General features: G+C 49.8%; 2 protein-coding genes across 2 annotated transcripts; both read right to left on the bottom strand.

Annotated features, from left to right (window-relative positions):
• Positions 1-1,329: 1,329 nt before the first annotated feature.
• LOC119571857 (formin-like protein 16) lies at positions 1,330-1,653 on the bottom strand. Its single transcript, XM_037918971.1, has one exon. The coding sequence runs from the start codon at positions 1,651-1,653 to the stop codon at positions 1,330-1,332; it is 324 nt and encodes a 107-aa protein (XP_037774899.1).
• Positions 1,654-6,469: 4,816 nt separating this feature from the next.
• Positions 6,470-7,959, bottom strand: LOC119571856 (proline-rich protein 2-like). Its single transcript, XM_037918970.1, has 3 exons — positions 7,793-7,959; positions 6,802-7,043; positions 6,470-6,681 (listed from the first exon to the last, which is right to left on the bottom strand). The coding sequence occupies exons 1-3, from the start codon at positions 7,957-7,959 to the stop codon at positions 6,470-6,472; spliced, it is 621 nt and encodes a 206-aa protein (XP_037774898.1).
• Positions 7,960-14,673: the final 6,714 nt, after the last annotated feature.

The following is a 14,673-nucleotide window of genomic DNA, read 5'->3' as shown; positions in this document are numbered from 1 at the left end:
AAGTTAAATTATATATTAAAAATTTTAACATAGTGTTAAAGGACAATTGGGATTTAGGATAAAAGGTAAACAATTTTGGTCATCTATTCATACTTAGTCTCTTAATTTTTAAACATGAAAAGTGACGGCATTTTTACATGAAGTCCTCATTTAATCATGAAACGAGTGTGGCTTGTTCTGGGAAACTGGGTGTTAACATGAAAAGGATGACCTGGGCATGTGTTAACATGAAGGGACCTGGGCAAACAGACGCAACTGGGCTGTGAGGGGGGCGGAGGAACAACCCAGAGAGACGGAGTTGGGTGCTGTCCTGTGAAGACCTCGTGTGTCCCCTTGTGACCTGATAAACTTTGTGTTCCCCTGTTAAAAGCTGTATCGTGCAGTGTTTCCCCCTGTATTGTGCCTATAGAAAAGTGTACGGGTAAATAACTTGTGTAAATAAAGGAAAGACTGTCTTTTTTGTGTTTATTTCGTGCCCTGCCTCGCCATTTGGCGTTTTCCCTCGTGGTGTTCTGGGCCCTGTGGTGCTCGGTGCCTTTGAGCGTTCAGTGTTCACGCCCTGTGATAGCACGCCGGTCTGCCTAGCCTGCCTTGTGTTGTGCCAGAGAGACGAGGGGCGGCGTAACAAATGGTGTCAGGAGTGGGATTTGTGATATTTGATCAGTGAGACGGCCGATTTATCATGTGGTCCAAAGAGGGCGGCAGCCATGAGGGGAGGAGGTATGACTGAGGCAGGCACGAGTAAAGTGAAGCCGAGCCAATGGACCTGATCACTGCCATGCTGGCCGGTATGAGGGAGGAAATGGCACAAGGGCAGAAAAGCAGGCACAGAGGGCACACGAGCAGGCGCACCATCTCGTCGAGAGCAGGCAAGGAAGGCAGAGGAACAGTTCTGCCGACTTTTTGAGGTGCTACAGAGCAATCTTGCATCTGGGAAGATGGAAACTCAGCAGACACCGACAAGGGCCCGCAACAAAGTGAAGAGTGAACTGATGGAGAGGTGGGAGATCTGAAGGGCGAGGTTCAGGGGCCCGAGGGAGGAGTGAAGGGAAAGGGGGGCGTCAAGGTAGTAACTTGCAAGCAGAGAAGGCAGACGAGGTTCTGGCAACAGATGCCAGAGTGTCAGATTTACTGGGTCTGCCTGGAGCCCGTGGCGGGAAAACCCCCCGGGCTCGCAGCTTCTGGGGGGCCCAGGGGTCGCTGCGGGAAGGCGGGGGGACCCACCCAAAACCCCGTAAATTTCGGTATAGGTGGCGGAAAACCCGGGGGCCCCCCAAAAAACCCGGGCCCTTTCCCCCTCCCCCCCTTCCTCCCCCCCAGGGTGTTAGTTCAGGGCCCAGCATTCTCCCCCCTGAGCCCCTTGGCCCCAGAATTCTGTGGGGCCCTTTGAGCCGTGAGTAGAGGGGGAAGGGGCCTGGGTTTGGCATTTTGTCCCCCAATTTTGAAATGTGGCATCTGCCCGGGGCCCCTTGGCCCCAGCGCGGGGGGGCCCCGCGGTGGAAGTTTTGGGGGCATCTGGGGCCCATCCCAACTTTGCCTTTTACACCAGCGTGGCGGGGGGTTTTGGGAAAAGGGCCTTTTCGGGAAACACCCCCAAGGCCGAGGATATGGGGCCCCGCTGAAGAAGCGGACTCTTTGGGGCGGGCGAGACATTGCCCCAGCTGGCGCAGGATGGGAGGGCTGGTAAGGAGGTCATACTATAGAAGAGGGATTTTTCCCCATCTTCTTTTTGGGGTTAAAGGGTTTGTTTATCTCGGGAGAATCTGTTGGGGTGTGAGTGCCCACGGGGTAGGGGGGGTTTTGGGTTAGTGAAGTGGAGACAATGGGGGACCCGGCGGCTCCCCAGTGGCTAAGGACTGGGCAGCCCTTTGTGGGGGCTGTTTAATGTTGTCTGCTCTGGAAAAAAAAAAAAATGGGGGAATGTGATCCTTTTTTTTCGGCTCGCGGGAAAAAATAAAATAGCGCTGGGGTAAGGGCAGGGAAGGGGGGAAGCCCGCATTTAAAATGAGCGGGGGGACATGGCTGGGCCCTTTTGGGGCCCCAAACCCGGGAAAACTATGCTGAATCCAGGTTGCGGGGTCGTGCTGCTCCCAGGGTCCTCCCCAAAAAGAGAGTAGAAAAGGGCAAAAGGGAGCATATCCCTTAACGTTTTCCCCCGGGGTCACCAGTATAAAAGATGGATTTCCCCATCTTCTATTTGTGGTTACTGGTGTCTTTATCTTTTTGGGGAGAATTTGTTGGGGGGGTGAGATGCCACAGTATGGCTGGGGGCTGAAGTAAAAGCGGAGATAACGGGGGAGCCGGCTGGCTCCCCAGCCCGGCCCAAAGGGAGGGGGCAGCCCTTGTGGTGTTTGCTGCGTTGTCAGGTTCTGCTGGAGGATCGGGGAATGCGATCTCTTTTTTTCGGCTCTGGGGTTTAAATACACTAGGGGCTGGGGTTAAGCGGGGCGGGGGAACGAGGGGAAACCGTGCCCAATGAGATGGGGGCCCAGCGTGGCCCTGGGGCCCCAAACCCCCCGGGGGTTAACTTGTAAACCCCGGGTTGGGGGGGCGTGTGTAAGGTACCCCCCTCCAGGGAGTGAGAAAAAGCGGGGCAAGCGATATCCCTTTAACGTATCACTCGGGGTAAACCGTATAAAAAGGGAGTTTGCCCATTTCAAATTTGGGGTTACTGGTGTTTTTATCTTTTGGGTAGAATCTGTTGTGGGGTGTGAGGCCCACAGGTAGGTGGGTTTTGGGGTAGTAAAAGTCGGAAAATCAAGGGGGGAAAACCCCGGCCCAGGCCCCCCCAGTCGGCAAAGGGACTGGGCAGCCCTTGGGTGGCTACTTTTGTTGCTTTTTGCTGGGGGATGGGGGGGTTGCTTGCTTGTTTGTTTAAAAGTTTTCCCCGAAGTTCTGGCTTCGCCCGGGCCTTACTTAGGGCCCCGGGCCCTGTTTTCAGCTTTTTTATGGCGTCTCATTTTTTGGGTCTGACACCGGTGCTTACCGTGGCGGGGGTTCCCAGCAGGCGCCCCTGTACCCGGGGTTTGAAGTTTGGCCATAATCCTTACCAGCCACGAGGGCCCTGTTTTTCCCTGGGGGGTTTGTCTTGGGAAATTTGGGTTTGTCCCACGAAAACTCCAACTAGTTTTAAAAGTGTGGCTTTCGGCTCCCCGAATGATGCAAAAAACCTCTCTTAAATTTCTAGGGTTTGTATAATCCCCATGAACAGTGGTAACCTAGGCGCATTCTGTGCAGAAGACTTGGGTTTACCCGTTGTTTTTTTCCCGAGAGTCCCCAGTGGTTCATGGGCCTGTAGCTCTGAGTCCCAGCTGGCCGAGGGGGTTTTTCCTCTTTTCCTTTGTGAAGCTGCAGGGGGAAAGGGAGTTGGCCGCCCCCGGGTCACTTCCCCCTAAGAAAATTTTGGGGTTTCTGATGATTATCAGGGTTTTGGGGGGGCTTTCCCCCGGCCGATTTCGGTAAAAGTCAGCAAGCTCATTCCTTCTGACCCTTTTGGGGGGGGAAAACCCCGGGTTTATGATAATTCTTCTACCCGAGCAACCCTCCTTTGTGCTATGTGGGAGGGTTTGCAGGAGGCAATGTTGTCGTGGTGGGGAGCGCTGCTGAAGACAGTCAAAGGGCCCCTTTTGGAAAGTCTGGTGATGCCCAACGTGCCTTCCCTAAAGGAAAGGTGACTCAGTGCCCCCATGATAGCAACTCCCTCTCCCTTTGTAGCGAGGAGGCGTTGTCTGTTCCCTCATGGATTTTGTGGCATCCCTTGCTGTGAAGCCGGCGCCTGCAGGGGGGTCAAGGGATGGGCCCGACCCAAATCCGTGAAATATGTTGGTCCCCGGGGGGTGATGGTTCAATGACCTCGGGGTTTTTGCCTTTAGGCTGGGTACAATATTCATTCTTTTTTTTTCCCCAGTCTCATGACCGGGAGAACTCTATCGAGGTTTGTCCCCACGGCGGAGCTTGGAAAAAAGCAGGGGTTTTTGGGGAAGTCCATCCCCTTGGCCCAGACGGTTTTTTAAAGGGATGGCGAAATTAGCCCCCGGCCCTGTTTTAAAAAGACAGCCAGGAGTTTTTTGCAAACAGCTCGTTATTTTGTTCTGGCGTCTGACTTTTTTGTGTCTTGGGTTTGGGTTTTCCTGGGAGCCTGGATGCCCTTTTGAAAAGGGAATTGTGTTTGCCTTTTAGATCAATTGTGGGGGCCCAAAGGGGGAAGGTTTTTTTCCCCACGGGAGGTTGAGGCCCTTGCCCCTTTGGGGCCCCCACAATGACCCGGGCGGTTTTGTTTGGACTGTCCCCCAATCGGTCTTTATATTTTTCTTAATGCCAATCAGCGCGAGCGAGCATAGTCTACAATGGGTGACAGAAATTGAAAATAGAAGATTTTAGTACTCTGTGTCGGGCCCCCTATGGGGTTTTTCCACCTTTGTTTCTCTTTGAAAAGCCCGTTTGCCTTGTTCGGCCCAGAAAGGTACGGGGACCCTTGGGGAAGGAGAGGGTCCGGTTTCCCTTCCCCCAAGGTACGGGGCTTTCCCTTTAACCCCCCACTCCAAGTCCACCCCGGGTTTTTTCAAAATTGTCCCTTAAAAAACTTTCTTTTCTCAGACCATGGTTTTGGTTTTTGGCGGCCCAAGATCTTTAGTCCTGCCCTGCAAAAAATCCCGATATAAAGCCCCGGGACAACGCGGGTTTTGGAGGCAGTTGTTTCCAGGGGAAAATATGCAAGGTCTCCCCCCTAGGAGATGATTTGCACCCCACGGGGGAGGTTATTTTGAGGATACAGGACTTAGTGTTTTTAAAAAGGGCGGGACTGAGAACCCCCCCCGGTGGGTTATTTTTTTTAGGGGCATGTGCTGTGATAGGTGCCCTTTGGGGTTTTTGATTTCGGCTGTTCTATTCCTAAAGTATAACCTACCAAAACCCAAAAAGCTTACCTTTTAATTTTTTGGATCAGGTTTTCCCCCTAAAAGGCAAGGGGACTTCCCAATTTCAAAAACCCTTCTCCAGGTAAAGGAAACTGCCACAGATGCCCCCGTGTTTATTGGGTAAAGAGGGGGCCCTATGCTGGGCGCTGTGCTCTTTCCCCCGGGGTGGCCGTGGAGGTGTTCGTGTGGGGCTCCCATTTTCCTTTGGGGAGCCGGTTCAGTACCACCCTTTCCGGCAGTCTTGGCCAGACAGTTTTGAGGGAGAGAGGGGGGGGGGGGTATTTCCCCGGCCCCTTTGGGTTTTAGGGAGGGAAAAACTATGGTACCCCTTTTCTTCCAGTTGGGGTTAGAGTGGAATTTTCCCCAAAGGATTTGTTGATGAGTTGCGGGAAAATGCAAGCTCACCTACCAGCCCCAGGGGGGGAGATGAGGGGGGTACGAGTTTCCCCGTGTCGCCCGGGGCTGAGTTGAAAATGGCTTTATGGGGCATCTTTATTTTCCCCCAGAGAAAAGAAAACGTCGGGGGTTTATGGGGTTTCGGTCCCCTTTCTTGAGGTGAGCAAGTCGGTCTGGTTGTGGGGCGTTCTTGCTTGCCCCTTCAGTTGGGCCCGGCAACTGCGCTCCCGGGTTCTCGCAGAAAAATCCTGCGCCAGTTTTTGGCCTCTGCCTGGGGGTCGTGGTGCGTGAAATTCGGGGGAGGGGCCGGTGGCCGTTTGACCCGTTGCCATAGCTCGGAAGAGGGGGTAGGGTGACGAAAGACTCACCCCCTTTCCCACCCCCTTTTTTCCGCCCACTCTGCGGCTTTTTCCCTTGGCGCCCCGGGACAGCCCCCCCTTAGGAGGGTTTAGGTTGGGGGGGTTTTTTGCCTTCGGAAATTTTTTCGGCACATGTTTCCCCGGTCCCCTTAAACTCCTAATCTCGTCATTGAAGAAACCAGGCGCCCTTTGGGGGATCCGGGCCCCCAAAGGCGATTTTTGGGGTATGGTCAATGAGGCGCTCATAAATGGCTTTTAAAAGTCGGCTTGTAGCGTTTAAACCATTTCGCTCTGGGGGTTTCATTGTTTCTCAGACAGGGGCCCAAAGGGCACTCGGAAAGCCGCCATTTGGCCTTGTCTTTTTTCCCCATTTTGGATTCGGTCGGGTTTTTCGGCTGGGCCACTATCCTTTAGGGTTTTTTTATAGTGCCATAATGGTCACTCGGACGGTTCATGGGAACCCCGCCACCCAAATTTCCTTTTCCCCCAGAGCCCCAGGGGCCAGGGTGAGGTTTCTAGGACCCCTCCTTCACATGCTTTGGATTGGCTTTTCGGGAAAGAGCGTTTCTCGGGGAACGTCTCAAGCACGGGGGCATGTGGGGCCCAGCCGCATTGGTCCCCTGAAGGGAGCCAGGATAGGGGGTGGCATTGAAGTCTCCCTATGATCACCCGGTCGTGTGCTTTGCGGAAGCCCCATCCCTTGGCTGATGTCTAAGCTACTGCAGTGGGCTCCCTTACAAATTGTACAATTTCGGGGGTTTCCCCGGGAAAGTTGAATTTCGAGGGGGAAAAGAGTTTTCAACATCTTCCCCCACAGTGCGGTGCACGGCTATTGCGGAGCAGGGAGTTGTTGCTTTCACCAGGGTCATCGGGCCCTCTTTTCCATGGAACGTGGCAGCGCGAAAAGTAAACCCCCGGGGGAAGCGGGAAAACTTCCCCCGGGTAATGTCTCCCGGAGCTGGGCGATGTCAATGCCCCCTGACGCAATATTGCGTTTGGGGATGGCACTCCTTTAGGAGAAGCCAAAATGTTCCCCTGCCCGAATACTTAGATTGCGTGCCATGATGTTTCAAATTTATAGTTACATCAGAGACATCGTCATATTTGGGTTTACGGCGGGTCTGACAAACCCATTGGGGAGATCCTCAATGCTTGAGGGGGGTTTTCCTTTGGCTGTCCGGGTTTTCCCCGGGGTCCCCTGGGGGGTGGAGAGCCTTGGGTTTGCTTGATTTTCGTTTTTGGGTTTTTCTCTGGGCCAGGCTTTTTTTCTGTTTCAAATTTGTGGCCTTGCCCGGGGAGGCCCCAGCCCTTTTGATTCCGCTTTTGGCCCCGAAAACAGCCGGGTTGGCTCTGCTGTGAGGGGGATGCCCGGCTAGGGTTGCCCGTGAGGGAAAAGGGGTTGGAGAGGGGGGGGGAAACCCCGGCCTGGGGTGGGGAGAGGATTGGGTTTATTTTGGCCCCCTCCCTCTTCCCTTTCCCCTTTTTGCTTTTCACAGTCCGTTTTTAATCCGTCATGGCAAAGTGACTGCCTTGTCCCCCTCTTCCCTTTGGCCTGGACAAAGGGTACTGCCACTGCTGTGAACCCCAGCAAATGATCAGGAAACGACAAAGTTCCCCCCCGTCGAAGAAAATGCTTCTGGGTCTGGGGGGACCCTTGGTTCTGTTTTAAACCCTTTTTTTTTTTGGTTCCTCTGCACTTTCTTTTTGGGGGGAAATCCTGGGTTTTCGGAGAATCCGGTTTCGGCGGGGGGCAGCTTCCTTCCTTAGGAGGTCGGGAAGCCCTTTTTTCTTTTTTTCCTCCCCCAGGGGTAGGGGCCCGGGGGGGGCCCGGAACAAAGTCTGGGTCGCTTTTTTCAACCTTTGCCGTTTTAGGGCCCCCCTCTTTCCCGACAGAGCAAGCCAGGGTCCAGGGGGTGATGGCTCTTGGCACAAATTTGGCATTTGGCTTTTTTTGTTTTTTTTTTCTTTATGTGCCCTTTACACAGTCAAAATTTGTTGCATTGCTACAAAACACCCCCATTTGGTTGGGTGTACAGGTTTGGCCCGGGGGGTGTCCCTACTTTGGCATTGAAAACCCCCCCCCAAAAGGGGAAAGGACATAAATGCATAGGGGATAGGTACCCAGTTTTCCCAGATAAGGGTGGAGTTGGGGTACCTTTCCCTGGTCCCAGGACTTGGCCCGGTTTGGGGTCTTCCCCTTCGCCAAAACGGGAAGCCTCCACGGGCCTGTGGGTGTGATGTTTCACCTCCACATTTGTTTTGAGACTGAGAAGCCCAAATAGCACCATTTTTGACTCTCTTCCCCCTCGGGGGCCAGTGGCGAGAGGCCCTTCCTTTCCCCTTTTTTTAACTCCTTGGGCTCCTGCAGGAAAAAAAAAGGGGGGCTTGATCTTGGGGACGATTTATCATGCCCTGATCTCGCGAAAACCCCGGGTCGGCAAAAGGGGTTTTTCGCTGGCTCCCAATGCCTTTGGGGCTTTTCTCGTTTTGGGGGGACCCGCCCTTTCGGGGTTCAGTGGTTCCGATTCAGTCAGTGGGGGCGGCCCGAGGGGGCTTTAGAGACCTTCCGGGCTGGGGGCTGGCCTGGAGGGGCCAGAAAGGAGTCCAAACTGGGGACAATTGGTGGACAGACAGTTTGTACATGATTTTTTTTCGTCTTTTCGCCATCTTGGCCCGCAGGGAAAGACAGTGTCATTCCCGTGCTCGGGGTTTCTTTTGCCAAACCCGGGGGCACGTAAGGCTTTGGGTTTGGGGCCCCTGGTTGGGGATTGCAAGGGTCGCAACAGAAAAGGGTTTTCCGGGGGGGATTTTGATTTAAATTTTTCCCCTATACTTTCCCGTGCTTCATCCACTCCGCCCCACCCACCACGGGGGGTCCAAAAAAGGGGAAGGAGGCTAGAACCCAAAGTCAACAGCAACAGGGGTGATGAGGGAAAATAGCAGCCAATTTGCCGATTGCCCTGGTACACACGGAAGGGTGGGGGTACCCAAAGGGCAGCATGACTGCTTGGGCCCTAGCCCCCCCGAGGGAGAACCCCCGATTGACCTGACCGGGGGATCAGGCCGCCCGTCTTGGCCAGAAAAAGAGGACCAAAGGGCGTGTTTTACCCCAGGGGGTACTCGTGCCCCCGGGATCCTCAACCTCCAGGACTCCCATCTCCCAGCTCACAAGGGTGCCCCCACACGGCAAAAAAAAGTGGGTAGGTTGGGCAACCTCGGGGAGTATCCCAGAGGGGATGCCTTCCCCCTACAGGAAATCATTTAGGGGGAAAACTTTTGCCCCCTCCCTCAGGAGGAAGGGGGCTTTTACTTTTTTCCCGGAGTTTCCCCTCCCCTCCTCGGGGGGGACCTGTACCCTTTTTAAAAATGAATCCCTTTTCTCTGAAAAAAAAAAAAAAAAAAAAAACTTGGGTTCACTTTATGAGAAAAGAGGGGGGGGCCCGCACCGTTCCCGTCAGTTTCCCTTATCCCCCTGGAAAAAAAACCCGGGCCCCCAGACTGTTTAACAAGGGAGGGAAAAGAAATTAACATTTTTCCCGGAGGTTTCCTATGGGAGGGGCGGTTTTTAAAGGGAACTCTCTTCTTCCGAAAAAAATCCAGAGGATTTTTTTCACCCCAGTGAGTGAAAGGGGGGCCTGGACCCGTTCCCGTAAGCTCCTTTTCCCTCGGAAAACCCGCCAACCCCCAGAAAGTTTCCATCACAGTGAGGGAGAGGGGCTGACTTTTTCCAGGCAGTTCTTTTTCAGGGTGGGTTTAACGGAACCCTCTTTCTCTGAAAAACCCCAAAATTTTACCCCAGGAGAAATAGAGGGGAATTTTCCCGTTCCCGTAAGTTCCCTTTATCCCCCGGGGAAAAGCCAACCACAAAAATTTCCGGGAGAAAGACAACTTTTATCCAGGTTTCTTCACACAGGACGGGGGAATTGATGTTCTGTCTACAGCAGAAGGGAAACCCGGCAAAGGCCCACCAAGGGGGGCCCACCTGCCCATCGCCCCATTCGAAAGAAAAAAAGAGTGGGAGTCAATTTAGATGGCTGCCAGACCAGTCCTTTAAAAAAAGAATGGAAACTCTATGCAAAACCCCCTTTAAAGGGAGGCCCTTTTAAGGCCCCCCACGTTTAAAGGAAAGGCCCTTTTTTTAAGGCCCCCCAGACACACCCCCCCCTGCGGGAGGTAAAGGGGCTTTCCCACGTCCGAGCACGCGGGCCCCCAAAATGGGGTTTCCCGTTCACCCGAAGGTGGCAAGATTTATCCTAAAGTCAAAAAATTTGTATAGGAAAGAGTAGGTAGGAGGGCACGAAGTACATGCAAGCACATAGCTGTGGCCCTCAAACAATGGGGGGCGCGTCACCCTCCCCCGGGAACGCGGAAGAGCGAGGCCGAGATTTTCATGGACCGGGGTTGGGATCCTTCTTTAAAAATTTCCCAGCAAAAGCCACCCGATCGGGGGGAAACATGGTGACTCAATTGGCATTGCCGGCCCACCCCTTGGCCCCGTCCGCCACCCTTGCCGGGAAACCCATCCTCCCCTTTTCTTTGAATCGTCCCAAATTTAAAGGGCCCCATTTACCCCAGGGAGAGAGGGGAGGAGAGGAAAAAGGTCCTTCTTCTTAGGGGTTTGTCTTTTTTTTTTTTATCTTTTTGGGGAAACGGGGGAAAGTGATCTCGTTTTCGGCTTGGGGCTTAAAAAAACACTAGCGTGTGAAGCGCGGAAAGGGGCCCAGGGGGGCCCCTTTTCCAATGAGCGCGGACAAGGTGTGGACCTGTGTGACCAAAACCCGGGGAAACTATGCTGAAAACCCCGGTTTCGGGGTCGTGTGCTTTTCAGTACCCTGCGGTTGCGGAAGAGATGGGTCGTGGGGCCTGGCCCCCGATTTTTTCTTTTACGCTTTGAGGACCAGCAGCTGCCCAAAACTACGTTAAAACGGCACACCCTGGGGGGACCCGCAGGGGGCCGGGGAAGGGCCCTTTGGAAATTCGAGGGCCCTTTCCCGAAGGGGAACCCGGGGGCCCAGGGCCCGCTGCTCAGCCCCCGTTTACCTCCGGGGCCGGAGGAAAGTGGGAAGGTTTGCATTGAGGAAAGGGAGCCCCAGCACTTTCCAAAGGCTTGGTTGGGGCTGCGGGGAGGAAGGGGACAGACTAGTCGGTTTTTCGGAGGGGGCGGAGAACCCCAACCTCCAAAACCCCGGGCGGATTTGATGCCTTTAAACAGTGCTGCAAGGGCGGGGAAAGGGATGGCAACCCTCCGGGGGCAAAGCCTAAGGCCCCAAGGAAGGGTACAGGAGGAAAAAACGGACAGGCTGGAGAAGGGGGCCCAAACCCCGCCCTCCTCGGTTCCCCGGGCCCCCACTTGGTTATTTAAAATGCCCCTCAACCCGAAAGATTTCAGGTGGAGGGTCGTAGATTTGGGGAAACCCTGCCGCCTGAAAAGGGGGAAAACTGGGGCTGAGAAAACCCCCGTGAGGGGCACAGTGAAGATGTTTCCCCTGCTCCAGGGGTTGGTGTGCAGAGGTAGTTTCGGCTGAGCGACGCCCCCTTTCCCCCCGGACCCGAGTTAGAATCCGGTGTCGGGCTATCAAGAGTGAGCGTGGAAATAGAGGGCCTGTGGAGGCCCCTCCAAAAAAGCAGGGTGGGGGCGTAGCGTTTGGGGGGAAAACCTTGTTTGGGCCAGGGGGGGGGTTAGTTACAGGTTTGGAGCTAATTTACCCATAAGGGCCCCCAAGGTGCCAGCTGGTGCAAAAAACGGGGCATTGTGAGGGAAGGGGGGGCATCCAGAAGAGTCGTGGGGAGCAAGGGGGTGGGTTGGGTTTGGTGGGGGCCCTTGATGGGCTTTCCCCGAGGACTTTGGGGCAACCCGGGGTTGGGGGGGGGTTACCATGGGCCAGGAAGCTACTCCGGGCCATGGTGAAAAAGAAGATGAAGTTAAACCCCCCGTAGCGGCCCATGAGGGAAGTGGCAGACGCTGACCGAGATGAGGACGAGCAAATTTGGGGCGGGAGGGGGATGCAAAAAGACGTCAATGGTGACCCGAGCCAGGTTGGGGCCGGAGATACCCTCTGGGTGCCCCTGCCCCAAAAATTTCCCCCCGCCCACACCTCCAGAGCGACCCCCGCGAGGGGCGAAAAAAGCCGCGCGGATTTTTTTAAAAAATTTTGTGTTTTGAGAACTGATTTTCAATTTCGGTTTCTTTTTTTTTAAAAAAAATTTGTTTGTTCCCGAGGGTAATTTTTTTTTAAATTTTTTGTAGTTTTTTTCAGGTTTTGAATGTCAGGCAGGGGGTCGTCTGCTTGATAGGGGGGGATAGTGCTACGAGTGGGCTTTGTCTCTGTGTGGGAAAATGGTTAAAAAATGAAAAAGGGTGACCTGGGCATGTTTAAAATGAAAAAGGGTGACCTGGGTTGGAACATGAAAAGGATGACCCCCGGGGATGTGTTAAAATGAAAAGGAGGGGGCCGGCATTGGGTTAAAAAATGAAAAGGATGACCTTTGGGATGTGGAAAATGAAGGGGGCCTGGGCAAAAAATACGCAATGGCTTTTGAGCGGAGGAACAAGCAAGAGAGACGGAGTTGGGGGCGGAAAACCTTTTGAAGACCTCGGGGGTGCCTTTTGACCGATAAACTTTGTGTTGGGCCCTTTTTATAAGCGGTTTTCGGGGCAGTTTTTTCCCCCTGTTTGGCCTATAAAAAAGTGTACGGGTAATTTTTGTGTAAATAAAGGAAAGTGATTTTGTGTTTTTTTCGTGCCCTGCCCCCCCCCTTTGGGCTTTTCCCTTTGGTTTTTGGGGACCGTGGTTGGGGGCCCCCCCCATTTTTCGGGGGCAGACCTGGTGACCCCCTTGCTCCTGGTTTTTTGGGGGCAGAGGGGGTTTAACAATTTCTTTATACCATTTTTTTACAAATTTTATTATAATTAAAAATAATAATATATATATAAAAATTTTAAAAAAATTTTTTTGGAAGAAAAATAAATATTTAAATAAATTAAATAAAAATTTTTATATATATTTATTTTTTAAAAAAAAAAATTTTTAATTAAATTTTTTAATAATTAAAATAAAAAAAAATTTTTTCTTAAATATTATATTTTTAAAAGAAAAAATAAAATTTTAAATTTATTTTCTTATATAAACCATTTTTAGATATCCTCCCCCCAAAAAAACACCAAAAAATATAAAATATATTTTAAATAATAAAAAATATAATATATATATTAAAATTTTTTTACCTATATTATTTTTTAAATTAATTATTATATATTTTTTAAAAATAATTTTTATATTTTCTTTCCTAAATAATACCAAATACCCTTTTAAATATGATCTTATTTAATTGCCCACAAATAAAAATTTATTTTTTATTAAAAAAAAATATTTTAAAGATAATCCAACATTAATATAAAACTGTAAACCAATAACATTATGGTAAACAGGGGGGGAAAAAAAGTAATATATGTAAAAAATCATTTATAAATTTAAAAATTATACAAAAAAAAACAATAAAAAAAAAAAAGATGCTATCTAGCGAAGTTTCCCGATGCCGTGTATAGATGAGTGTTGGAGTTCATTGATGCATGACAGCAGTATTCCATAGCCAAAATAAAGATGCGGTATTTTTTACACTATACATGTTGCGCCTTACACTACATTATTAGAACCTGTTATATATACCTTTAATTATCAAGGCATTTGCCTTCAACTACATTTTTATACTATGGCAGCGAATCAGAAATGATATTCAGATAATTCCATATTCTGACAGGGATTATATTTTACTAATAAACGTGCATCACAAGTTATTGATATAATTTATTGCCAATGCATTAAATGTTTCTGTGCCTTTTTTAGCTGTGTATCAAATACATTTTCATCTATATGTGACAATTTTAATCATTATGCGTCGCTGAAGAAATGGTCATAATTCCAATGTGTCCGATTTATTTTTAAGGGCTTGTATATAAATACATTTCACTCATATGTGAAATTGTTAAAGCATTATGACGGTCGCTGGAACGAAATGGTCTAGAATTTATCGTGTCCATGTATATAACTGGTATGACTCGAGTATATATCTTCCAAATAATCTTTTATGTTTATGTATAACCTTATAATTAAATATATCAAGACTACTGTATCTTGGTTGTGATGTATTTATTCAGTAAAAATCAGTATAAATGTCTGTTGATTATTGGAATTGGCACTCATTACGTATTACGATAAAATCCAAAACCTTTATGCAATTTCCATTTTACACATTAATAATATAATTTATATTTTTTTTTTTTTTGACTGAATCAGAAAATTCATTTAAACTTCCACAGCTGCAAAGCGATGAGTATGTGTATAATAATAGAAATTGCAGCATAATCAGTACTATTTTCATTTATTTGAAGCTTATAAATGTTTCCTGTAATAAAAATTATAAAAGCATAATAAGTAACCTTATCGGATATCTATTCATGTGAAATAAACAACAAAATCCCTTTTGCTAACCTTGTATGTCAGTACAATCTCGACATCGTTTCTTAGTGATACAACTTGAACAATATATTAAGTGTTATGGTTTTTGGATGCTACAAAAAGCCTTATATGTATGTATATATTCACATTATGAACATCATATACGTATACATGTGTATTGTACATATTACATATGAGTGTAGTACACACTATAGATATAATTCATGGAGATGTTAATATATATGTGATATCAATTATATAATATATATGGTATATATCTTATATATATATATATATATATATATATATATATATATATATATATATATGTTGAGTGCATTAGTATTTAATATATATATATATAGTACATTTTATATATTGTTACGCCGGCCGCCTCGTCTCTTGCCACCACACAAGGCAGGCTAGGCAGACGGCGTGTATATACAGGGTCGTGAACACTGAACAGCTCCAAAGAGGCCACCGACACACAGCGTCCCAGAACACCAGAGGGAAACGCCAAGTGGCGAGGCAGGGCCGCAAAAAACA

Source organism: Penaeus monodon, unplaced genomic scaffold (assembly GCF_015228065.2).
Source record: "Penaeus monodon isolate SGIC_2016 unplaced genomic scaffold, NSTDA_Pmon_1 PmonScaffold_8412, whole genome shotgun sequence".
In the NCBI taxonomy this organism is placed as follows: Eukaryota; Metazoa; Arthropoda; class Malacostraca; order Decapoda; family Penaeidae; genus Penaeus; species Penaeus monodon.
This window is presented reverse-complemented; position numbering and strand designations above follow the sequence as displayed.

Excerpts from the sequence above, each read along its gene's own strand:
- LOC119571857 (XM_037918971.1), bottom strand. The coding sequence starts at position 1,653 with ATGTCTCGCCCGCCCCAAAGAGTCCGCTTCTTCAGCGGGGCCCCATAT.
- LOC119571856 (XM_037918970.1), bottom strand. The coding sequence starts at position 7,959 with ATGGTGCTATTTGGGCTTCTCAGTCTCAAAACAAATGTGGAGGTGAAA. Across the intron at positions 7,044-7,792 it reads CCCTTATCTGGGAAAACTGG|CCGGGCATCCCCCTCACAGC; the intron begins GTACCTATCCCC and ends GGGCAACCCTAG. Across the intron at positions 6,682-6,801 it reads ATTGAGGATCTCCCCAATGG|GAGTGCCATCCCCAAACGCA; the intron begins GTTTGTCAGACC and ends CTTCTCCTAAAG.